Source organism: Diadema antillarum, unplaced genomic scaffold (genome assembly GCF_040938485.1).
Source record: "Diadema antillarum isolate AM-2024a unplaced genomic scaffold, OU_Dant_1.0 seq00000368_RagTag, whole genome shotgun sequence".
NCBI classification, from domain to species: domain Eukaryota; kingdom Metazoa; phylum Echinodermata; class Echinoidea; order Diadematoida; family Diadematidae; genus Diadema; species Diadema antillarum.
Window position 1 is genome coordinate 75,272 of NW_027271369.1, and position 12,538 is coordinate 87,809.

At 36.7% G+C, this 12,538-nt stretch overlaps 1 protein-coding gene across 1 annotated transcript in view; it reads left to right on the top strand.

Annotated features, from left to right (window-relative positions):
* The window catches only part of LOC139731313 (discoidin domain-containing receptor 2-like), a 47,567-nt gene that overhangs the window by 8,572 nt on the left and 26,457 nt on the right, over window positions 1–12,538 (top strand). Inside the window, exon 2 of the mRNA XM_071642202.1 lies at window positions 9,437–9,548. Coding sequence (XP_071498303.1) covers window positions 9,437–9,548 — 112 coding nt within the window. The remainder of the gene's footprint in view (window positions 1–9,436; window positions 9,549–12,538) is intronic.

Genomic DNA, 12,538 nt, shown 5'->3' on the forward strand with positions numbered 1-12,538 from the left:
GAATTGAGATGTCGACAGTGGGATTGGCAATATGCTATTAAAAATCAAAACTGACTTGTGGATGGATTACTGGGATTGTGTCAGCTGAAATTTGATAGGGAAGATGCTGAAAGTAGAGGAGGCACAGTGAGAGAAAGCAGCCTAGCGTTGAGGTAATTAGGTTGAGATCTGTGGGGGGTTAGAGTGTAAGGATGACAGAGGGGGAGGGAGAAGAGGAGGGGGTAGGGAGGGAGAGAGAGTGGGAATAATTATTTGCATGAGAAGTAGTCTCGCTGTTCTAGACATGCGGACCATGTGGATATATTTCACTCCGCTAATAGCAAGATAGCTTCATATTTTGTTTTATAGCAGAGAGATAGATCAGAGAGATGTTGGAAGACCAAATAATAATAGACTACTTCTGACATGTTATTCTGCAGTCTTATTTTCTGAATCCTGACAGGAGCATGAAACATTTGTATCTTTTCAATGTAGAGTTTTATTTTCTTATGTCATTGATATGCTTCTGCCCAAGGGTGCGGGAGGCATTATTTTTCCTGCAACGCTTGTAAAACTGCTTAGCTTCATCACATTGGCCTTTACAGTGTACTGTGGCTTGCAACAAGCTAAAAGGGTGCATATGTACCTATCTGTCTGCATTCATTAAAGACAAGATTTTGAATTAATGTTGATAGCAAGGTTTGTTTGATAAACTTGTACCAGGGATTGATCTGCACTAATGTAAGTAATAGGATATGTCATCAAAGTTTTAGGCAGGGCTTTGTGTGCCAATGGACTAGGCCTATATGATATGTTATTCAGCAATAGATCTCATACTACATTTGACTACCTGTCACACATAATTCTGTAACTCCTAAAATCATCCAATTTTACTGCTTAAAATAGATATATCTTTAATTGAAGTTTGAGTGGACCTTAATGCTGTTTATAGACTTTATGAGAAATCCAATTGATGTAAATTTCTGTAATGTATTTCCTGTTATTTGAAATGTTCTCTGAATCAAGATCAAACCTCATGCTGTGATGATTTTAACATGACATGTTTCACTTGCTGTGCATAGATAAAATACAGGTCTTATAAACCACAAAGCATTGTTTAGAAAGAGGTCAGAGCCTACACACCTTGTCTGGGTTCAGGCAGTGTGTGACGGTGGCAGTCTTTAGTCAACCAGTTCTCATTGTTCACAGAATGACTTGGCCAAGGTCAGCCATATCATCTCAGAGAACCAACTCTACCACATCCTTGATAAAAATGATTTTAAAAAAATTATCAGACATATACACATGTAGTACATGTTATTGTAGATCAATGCTATTGAGGAACTAATATTTACAGGAATTATATGTTGAAAACTTATATCAAGGTATAGCTACAGTTAAGATGAAAACTTAACTATCTTGTGCTTAGAATTTCCCATTTAAAAGTATTAAATGTTTATGGTGTTACAGTTGTTCAAATTTGGAAGTAACGATACTTTCGGTCATGGGTTGATGTAGACCACGTTGAATGTTTTGTCTGATGTTTTGATGGTGAAGTAAATGTGTCTGAAGTATACATGGTGTGCTTGAAATTTTAGATAAGGATTACAAATTAAGGAGCATTTGAGCAGGTGATGATTGATGCCAATAGAAACAGGAAGCTGGTTCTTGTTACAGCAGCAATCAAAATCATCTGTCTCCTTGTTTGATGTGATTCATGTGGGTTATGAACAGGGAGCAAGGTCCAAACGAGTGTCAACAAAGCGATTAGGTACACAGGAAGCTCTGGGCCATTGCTCTTTGAAAGTACAGCCACTCTAGAGGACAAGATGAAAGCCAAAGGGAAAACAATATTAAAGGACAAGTTCACCTTCATAAACATAAGGATTGAGAGAATGCAACAATATTAGTAGAACACATCAGTGAAAGTTTGAGGAAAATTGGACAATCGATGCAAAAGTTATGAATTTTTAAAATTTTTGTGTTGGAACCGCTGGATGAGGAGACTACTACAGCTTGTGAGTCATATGCGTACAACAGTATAAAGAAAATGTAAAGAAAATTCAACATATTTTCACTTTTTTCACATAATGATAGAGCACTTGACTTGCCTCTTTCTAAAGGCAGGGGGACTAATATTACCCATAACATTTGTCGGTAACGAGTCGGGGGAATGTGTACTTTTTTCAAAAGATGACATTTTGTGAAATTCTCTTTATATTTTCCTTGTATTGTTGTACGCATGTGACATCTAAGTTATTCACACACTGCAGTAGTCTTCTCATCCAGGGGTTACTGCACAAAAACTTCAAAAATTCATAACTTTTGAACGGATCGTCCGATTTTCCTCAAACTTTCAATGATGTGATCTACTAATATTGCAACATTCTCTCCATCCTTATGTTTATGAAGGTGAACTTGTCCTTTAAAGGAAAGGACAAGTCCACCTTCTATACATGTGGATTGAGTGAATGCAGCAATATTAGTAAAACACATCGGTGAAAGTTTGGGGGAAAATACAACTATCCATTCAAAAGTTGTGAATTTTTAAAGTATCTGCACGTCACTCCTGGAATAGAAGATTATCACAGTGTGTGATGTCACATGCATAGAAGAATATAAGGAAAATACAATGTAAACAGAGAATTTTACAAAGTTTGATTTTTTGAAAAAAGTGCACATTCCCTCGACTTGTCTCTGTCGTAAGTTAAGGATAATATCATTCCCCCTGCCTTCTGAAAGAGGCAAGTCAGGTGTTTCTTTATTATGTGGGAAAAGTGAAAATATGTTGAATTTTCTTTATATTTTCTTTATATCCAGGGGTCGCACTTAACTTTTTCTTTAACTAGCCAGGCGGACTACTTAGAATCAATTTTGACACTGAAGCAATATTTTGGCTAGCCAGACGGACTAGTTACTTCAGAATTTTATGATTTTTAGCTAGTCCGACATGATTTTGGGTGGCCAATGGCCAGCGGACCATCGCCAATTTCGAACCCTGATATCATTCTATGCATGTGACATCACACACTGTAGTAGTCTTCTAATCCAGGAGTGACTGCGCAGACACTTTAAAAATTCGTAACTTTTGAACGGATCATCTGATTTTCCTCAAACTTTCACTGATGTGTTCTACTAATATTGTTGCATTTACTCAATCCACATGTCTATGAAGGTGAACTTGCCCTTTAAAGGGATGCAATTGGAGCTGACAATATGTTCTGGATGAATCTCTAAATGTACAGTGTAGCTGCATGGTAGTGATAATGTTACCAATGAGACTCACTTGTGATTGAGAGAGGAAAATTATGATCATCTTCTTTTAGTTGTATACCTATAGATCTATGATAGTTTAAAGGTAGGGAATCCCATTTGCATGCCTTAAATGAAGAGTTGTACAAATACAATGGTATGTTGAAGAGAGTATCATTTTAGAAACTCCCATAAAGTATTGAAAGTGGAGGGTAACATTTAGTACACTTTTATTGACCGTTAGATTTTGAATTGAATTTTTTTCGGGGCTCACCGTAAATTCCAGTACATTACTAGGCTACCTTTGCAGACCCATGCACTGCATGTGTGTCCATCATGTATATTTTGCGAAGAAAGTTCATCAAAACTTACAAAAATTTCTATATACATTCTTGCCACACACTCTATATGTTATTACATCAGCTCTTATACTTTTAGATTCGTGTTTATAGATAAAAACATACAGAAGACTGCAACAAAAAGGCTGAAGTGTGGCTGACACAAAGAACTACTGAGTAGTTGAGTTTTGTGCATTATTCAAATTGTAGATAACTGTTGACTTCCAAATTTCTCAGCAGTGGCCTAAACAAGCCCCCTGAGGTTCATATTTAATGTTTTGCTGCATTTTGGGAGGTCTGTAAAAGGTATCCCCTACCTTTAAGGGGGGGGGGGGTGGAAGATAGCACATGAAAAGTAAAGTTGATACACACACTTCAGAGTGATATAGCTGTAACTGGTTGGTGCTTCTTTATTCTGATGCTGATGACAATTCTGATAAAGAAATTTTCCTTTTCAAAAATTTTGGTGGTTGTTCTTTAGGTATCTAGGGCCTATATGTATAACTGTAGCTCAACCAGCAAATGATCAGAGTATATCAGCAGTGTTCCAGCATGATAACAGAGCCCTTATTGCTCCAGTCATAACTGCATTGCTTAAAGAATATTAAAGTACTTAGTGTCCGTCATTGTGTTCATATATCTTAGTACTCATGCTTATTGCACATACTGTTTGTTTGCATAATTTTGTGCATGTTTCAAAATACGGGCAGTGTTCATACGTGACCCTGCATCACAAAACTAGCAGAAAGTTGCCACACATGGATTTTCAATAATGGGCAAATTCTGAAAGAGCAGACTCAAAGCTTTAAAATAATGTTTAACTCAAATCAAATAGACTCTCCTAACCTATGGGAATATTGGAAAGAAAGCACACACTGTGGAAAGTGTGATCTAAGAAAAGGGGCTCTGAAGTATAGGGTCTGATCTATTCAAGCGCTTTAATTTTTACCAAACCATGCTACACTGTAGCAGTGTGATGAATGGGACAAAAACAGGATGTAAACCACTGTAGCAACAACAATGAAAGGATTATCAGATTAAGCTGGAATTGACCATGCTCTGTAAAGCACATTCTGTTCATTATTAATGTTAACTTTCAAGGCAGTTAGCATTATCCCCCCAAAAGTTATTAGAGTTTAAAGTAAAGGGTGTGCAAAGAATTTTCAAGAAATGAAAAGGGGCCTCTAAGACATACCTGATCTCACCACTCTACTGTGTACAAACAAGCTGACCAAAAAAAAAAAAGCGTTGTAGAAAAACTGCTGAAAACACACTTTCCCATCCATTTTATGATCCCAAACTCAGGTATAATGTAGAAAAAGATTAGCTCTTTCAGAAAATATGAAAAACCCAAGATTGACTTGGTTGACCTATTTCACCTTTTTTGAGTCCTCATGTAAAATCAAGGGGTGCGACTTATTGTTGTTTTTGTAATGCACGGTCACATATGAAACACTAATCTAACAGGGTTATTTATTGCACTAGTGATTTGGGTTCATGAAAGCTCCACCTTGAACTTGAATGGTAGGCAATGATAATATCAACAGCTTGGATATGTTGACTTGAAGGTTCAATCATGGAGCTACAAACGAATGGTAGCAACTATGGTTCAACAAAACAAAATTCTGAGAAGTTTTTACAGATGACTTGCTCTCCCATGAGTACAGTGAAATCTCTGACTCAACTTCTCTGCAGTCATAACTAATTTAGATGGAATGTTTAGAGCAGCGAAAAATAAAGTGTTTAGCAGGTCAAGTAAATTATTACAATTTATTTTCATTTCATTTATTTATTGATCTGTTTTTGCTGACTAAGTGCTTGTTTTATGACACTGCATGCTGTCTTTAGGGGAAGTGTGGTTGGGAAATAGCAAAGCAACAGTTAAGTCAGTGGCTACCTGTACATATCTATGAATTCCCAGTAGAGTAGTGTGAAGCAAGCAAAAATGATAACACTTGTCACCATCATGTGCTTTTAGAAGGCAACATTATGTATTTATGCAAGTAATGCTGACATTTTAAATTATTTCTGAAGGGAGAATGGGAGATTACTCATTTATAACCCTGTCTATGTTTGAACTTGGTCCATATTATCAAGACATTTTCCTTTTCTCTATTCCTAAAGTTTTCTCATTACATACTGTTAAGGTACGTAGCATTACATGAGAAACAAAGTGAAGCAAAAATGTAGCACAGTCCTTACATGGAAGATTTTGTATCACCAGAATTGATCTGGAGCTTTAATAGGCTGCTGCAGCCTGCAGATGCTACCCATTTTAAGCATCTTCCAGCAGCATGGTGTAGTAATGCATAGTAAATGCTGCTGATGCTCCGAAGTGACAGTCTCAAACTAGGGGAACATAAGATTGCTCGTATAATAGGCATGCCTGCATGCATGTGTGTGTGTGTGTGTGCATTGTGCGGATGGGAGGCCAAGACTCTTCATTTCTCCATTGCAAAACTGTGTGTCATTAGTGTTGGGAGTGGATTGTGTACCGGTATATCTGCTCAGATTGAATGTTGTCTGGTGGCTGGACAGTAATAGTTTGGGTTGGCAAGAATTTTTACTTCAGGATGTGAACTTGTATATAGTATAATGTATGGCGTATAATCAAGAATATACTTCAAAGAGAAAGATAGTTGAAAGGAAGAGAGAAAGAGAAATAAAACAAACCATATGTTAAATATGATGGAATTCAGACCAAGGAGGTACCACACTCCTTGATCAGAATAAAATGAAGAAAAAGAAATGAATGATCAATACCAATGAACCATCATTGTCATACATTTGTATGATCAAGCAATTACGTCATCTTTTTTTCTTTCTTTTTCCATCCTCCTAGATTTGTACTACTATACTGCTGTTATGTGCTATTATCATTCAAAACAGGAATCTAGGAAAGTGATTTCATCTTTTGATATTGAAAGTACCTTGCAGCATAGAAAAGAGTTTTTCTTCTGGTGTATAGAATGCTAACATGTGCAGCTTCATTCAGTCCTATTAATTGTATATTTAGTTTGTGTGAGAGAGTAATGCCATACTGTTCAACTAAAATTATTATTATTATATTGTTATTTTCGCAAATTTTGCAAGAAGCCAAATTCACAAAATTAAGATGCACAATTTTTATGGTCTTTCTGCTTCTTGAAGCAGCTGGGTGTTGTGTGTTTTCTTCACTCAGCACCTGCAACTCTTAGTTCTGATACTAATGAAGACAGTTTTGTGTAACTTTCATCAAACACCATGATCAGGCTGTAAAATAAATCACAAAAACCACACAAATGTATGCATTCACTAAACTACATTGTACAGAGAGATGAATTCCAATTTGTTTCCTCTGATGAGTGACTGGTGTGCTTTATATTTTTCAGGCTTTAGATATGTGAGAACGAAGGCTGCCATGCATTTTCATTCCCCTTTGTACCGATGTGTTTACACTATTGTACATGTATATCATATTGTAAGGATCACAATGAGAGAGTTTGGATTCATCAAGAATATGCCTCTCTCTTCTAATTACATTTGCCTCAGGCTATTTTCCTGTTTGACATTTGCCTCAGGCTATTTTCCTGTTTGATATGGTATTATCATGAGATACGAAAGAAATGTCATCTTCTTTGTCCGTATGCAGCTCCAGCCCCTATTGTTGTGCACTTCCATTACCATGGAGTGGCAGCTAATGACTTAGTCATAAACTCGTACAATAGATGAATTTATCATTTCAGAAAAAAAAAAAACGCCCCTCTTGAATCAAATCTTATCTTTTTAATATAGGATACAGAGTCCGGACGGTAGGTATACCCTGTTCCCCGTTTTCCAGCTCACACTAGCTATTGCTGACAGTACAAACTGTGAGTCATTTCGCAAACACACCACGTCGCGGGTTGATAGACAATGAGATACCCTTGTGATTTATTGAACTGGGATCAATAAAGAGATGTTGCAACATCAGTCAGACTTACTCAAGGATGCACGCTACCATCATTCCCTTCCATTGCGCTGCTAACTGACAAGATAAAAACCCCTGGGCAGTCAGGAGTCAGTACAGTTGGACAATATTGAGGCAGGCTTCTTCCTTTGTCCTCATCTTACTCTATGGCAAACCAGTCAAATCTTTTGATAAAGGCTTATTTTCAAATCTTATAGAAGTACAATACATGTATGTCATATAGCAATACATATCAGTATTAAGAAGAGAGCAATTCCGCAGGGAGGGAGAAAAGATTTTATCTTTCAAAGAATGAAGGACCAAATTCAGTAGTTTAAAGTGGTTGATATTTTCATTTCTGATATATTGATGAAGAGAAAAGAACTCAATAGCAAAGTGTAATATGATAAAGCTTTCTACTGTTTATGCTGATGATATGTATCTTGTGTTTACTTATTCGAATGAATAATAATAATAATGATAACAATAATAATGATAATAACAATAATGATAAAAACAAATAATAATAATAATAATAATATTGATGATAATAATAATAATAATAATATTAATAAAAATAATAATAATGATAATAGTGATAATAATATAATTTAGTAATATTGATAGTACTGCCATGCAGTATATTTCATCCATCAACATACATTATAGAATTGTGAATATGCTTTGAAGTCTATTGGTTTATAAGTTGCTCAGGAAATTTGTATATGGCTTAAAATTATTTATTGCTCGTTATACCAATATTGAAAGTTTTTTTTTTTTAGTGACGTTTCCTTTTGCACTCACAGAGCCTTTATTTGATACTGTAAACATAACGTTGAAAGATCAGATACTTAATTAGTTAAACAAATATCGATTCTCAACTTATCACTATCACTTCATTTGGAATAGCATCATTCGTAACTTTTGCAAGATATGTGTGCATTGAATTTGAAGTTTCCAAGGGGCCACAGTATAGTGTAGTCATTGAACATAAGGGCAGTGATGCAGTGATGAAATTAAATTACTGCTACTACCCTTCACACTGAATATTGGTTGTCATGAGGAAGTGATCTAATCTTGCTCAGGAGCTAAATGGCATTTTGTGTGAGATTTCATTATGCATTAGGTCAGTGGAAAATAAGTGGAATATATCTCCATTAACTTCATTGTTATTTGTCATGAGGATGAAATGACATCACATGGGGCCCTGATGGGCATTAAGAAGGATTATTTGAGGAAAAACGACATACCACACTCGAGCCGTGACATGCTTGCATCTTTATGCAGGCTGTGGTGGCCCAGCGTGGCTCGCCTCATCACACAGGAAATTATGCGCATCCAATGTGGCGGGAGCTCTCCTGAGCTTTCCCTCCACACACTCCATCTGTGTCTGTTGCTATGACCACTGTCTTCCCAGACCTGGTAGCCATCTCACACTTTTTTGTTCGTCTTTCTCTGCTCTGATCCATAAGTAATCACAAGGTATGATGGCCTAATTTGTTGGCTACTGCTTGAAATATAAATGAACATAGGAGCTGTTTTGTTGAACTTGTTCTAGCTGTGTTGACAATATACCATCAAATGACTCATACAATAATGTTGTGTGACAAGCCTCAGCCATGTTATCAGTACATTGCAGTGGCTTCCTTTTAATATCATGTTTTACCACGAGGTGAACATCATGTTTTACCACGAGGTAAACATTGACCACATTCATGTGCAATTTTATGTTACAGAAAAAGCATGGTAATGATAGGAATGATATATTGCTCAGTCTGAATTGAAATATGACAACCGAATTCCAGTTTTGATGAAATAAAGAGACATAGGCAGGTATTAAAAAAATTTAAAGGAATATGTGACCAATAGAGTTGTTACAGTGAAGCAGTCGAGTCATTACTTAACTGTGTTTTGATGTCTTTCTCTTATCTCTTTTCAGATACATGCCTGTATCCACTAGGCATGAATGATAAAACCATCAAGGATGAACAGCTATCTGCAAGCTCTGTGTACATGAATAACACTCTCTCTTTTGGACCCCAGAATGCAAGGTCAGTAAAAGTTGGCAGAGGTTCTCCTATAACTTTTCTCATGTGATACACATTTATGCTTTATTATAAGGAAGCTCTTTACAGAAATTTCAGCATGCTATGTTTATTGTACAAATATTGTGATAACACTGTTGCAAAGCCTTGGTGTATTGTAGGTTTGGTAAGGAACAATGTGACTCTTCAGGTTTGTTCCAAGTAGTCTATGTATCGTTTTGCAGCAACTTTGTGAAAATGGCTGATCGTGCTTAGAACAAATACAGTGTTTTGATTTAAAGGGACATAGAACTCTAGAATAGGTAGTCATTTTTGCCTATAAAAGAAAAGAGTTTAGTCAGTAATTTAGTTCAGTGATATGTAGGGGAAGGAGAATATAATATTGATATATTTCATGATAGTGGCACGAAAGTTTGGTATTTTTTTCTCTTCTTTTTTTTTTTTTCACAATTAGTGGCTCGAAGATTATGGTCAAGCTTCCATCCATATAAGGACAAAAATCATCCAAAATATGTAATCATGTGACACCAAAGTTCAGATGAATAATTTGTTTCCTGATCAAGGGAGAATGAATAACCACATTTGCACAATGCGTTATGTGATTCTTTCTAGTAGGCCCCCTATAATTTCCGGACCACTGTCATTAATGTGAGGGTCTCTTTTAACCACTTCTATCAAAGCATAAGTGCACTTGTAATTTCAACTGCCATTGTAACATGCATTCACTGTACCTGCATCTTTCCACCATGTTTATCACTGCGGCTGATGGCCTGGGTTAGCCCACTCCTAATAGCTGTCACAGACAGCTGAGAAAAGATGGTCTAGAATCTCAGAATTTATGTTTCCCAAGTCTGCATTACAAACAGAAAAGAGCCCATTATATCTTGATCAGACTGACAAGACTTTCACACATTAAAGAAACTGTGTTTAGAAACATGTCTCATGCTACTCTAGTATTTTTTTCTTCACATTAAAGCGAATGTGAATCACATCATGTAATCTCGCAAATAATGTTTGACTAGTGGTGGTCAAGAGGTAATTTCTTATTGTCTAGTTGTGGTGGTTCTGATATTGGTAGTTATGATGACAGTAATTATGATAGTGTGAAAATAATAGTCATGGTAGCAGTATTGATAAGTATCACAATTATGGTAATGATAATGATGATGAAGATTAATATGATAATCATAATCATCCTTATTATCATCATAAAATGACAGGAAAATAGCAAAAATGATATGCTGGTTTTCTGTGGCACCATATCAGCCTTAGTACAATAGGTACCCACCTCCAACATGTTCAAAAACTGGACAGCGCTCTGATTACACTCCTTTTAGTTTGAACCTGATGACCCCTTTTCATTGCTAAGGTGTAATTAGTCATAATATTCCATTCACTCAACATCTGTTTAACGTTAACAAGACCATCAATGAAATCAATAACTTTTCCCTCACCAAACCACCCACTGGAACCTCCCATGTCTGTGCTTGGTGTGTATAAAGCCACAAGTCACTTCTTAATCATCAATGTCATTTACAGTGAGTCAGTGTGTGTCTGTCATATTCCATTAGTTCATTTTTTCTCCACAGTAGGGAAATGAGACGATGTCATAGGTAGCTGCTCAGTCACGCCAATGCTCTGATTGAATCAATAATTTCTTACCTAATCTAGCTGGTGCTGATTTACCACTTAGAAGTGAGGAAACCCCGCAAATTGATGTGGTAATTCGTTGGTGGGAAACGGTGACAAGACTACAGTGTGGAGGGCATGTAGAGCACGCACTGTTGTGTCTGCCCAGCGGCAGGATTGACAGCTGGAAAAACAATCATAGTCCAGGCAGATGTCTGATGAATTATTGCTTTTTTAAGTACCATCAGATTCATGTATACCATTTCACAGCGACCTGGACATTTTGATGAGTCTGGGTTTGAGACTGACAGGAGGGGATGACTGAAGAATGGTGACATATCCTCAGAAGGAAAGCATTAGGTGGTACATTATCTTCTCGAAACATTCTAGCCATATTTCATATAAATACATACATTTGTGTGAGTGTGTTTAATTTATATTTCTTGTCATATTTGTTCAAAATATTGAAAGAGGATTGAACAAATCAGGTTAATAGCATGTTGACATAAAACCCCCTTCCACACAACTGATGACACCCCTTTGAAAAAAAGAACAAAAAAGCCCACAAAGTTCTTCCACATTGACCTGATAACCCACATTGCCAAAAGTATTGGGAAAATGAAATCCATACTCCATGTAAGCTGAGTAAAGGGGTGGTGCTGATTGAGTAAGGACTTCTTCTAGCAGAATGATGTAGAATCATTGGGAAGTCTGACATTTCCCATGAAAGCTAATCCCATGGAGGGAGCCATTGCATTCACACTGGGAAGAATTTGTTCACACTTGATTTTTATGCCTCCACCACGAAGTGCCGGAGGCATTATGTTTTCGGGTTGTCCGTCCGTCCGTCCGCTTTCGTTTACGCGATAACTTGAGTAATATTTACTGGAATTTTACCAAACTTGGTCCAAGTATGAAGTATGATGGGGCAATTATTTGATGAGATTTTGGGTGAAATCGGCCAAAGGTCAAAGGTCAAGGTCAAATCATGAAATTGTATCCGTTTACGCGATAACTCAAGACTGGATGGAGCAAATTTCACCAAACTTTGTTGGAGGATGGTGTATGATGGGACAATTACTTGATTACTTTTTCAGTGAAATCGGACAGAGGTCAAAGGTCAAAGATCAAGGTCAAATCCTAAAATTTATCTGTTTACGGATAACTCAAAACTGGATGAAACAGCTTTCACCAAACTTGGTCCAAGGATGATGTATGATGGGACAATTAGTTGAGTAGATTTTAGTGACATTGGCAAGAGGTCAAAGGTCAAAAGGTCAAGGTCAAATGCTACAAATGTTGCAATTTCCCCCATATCTTTGCAATGCCCAAAGGTATTTTCTTGAAACTTGGTGTGGACATGTACT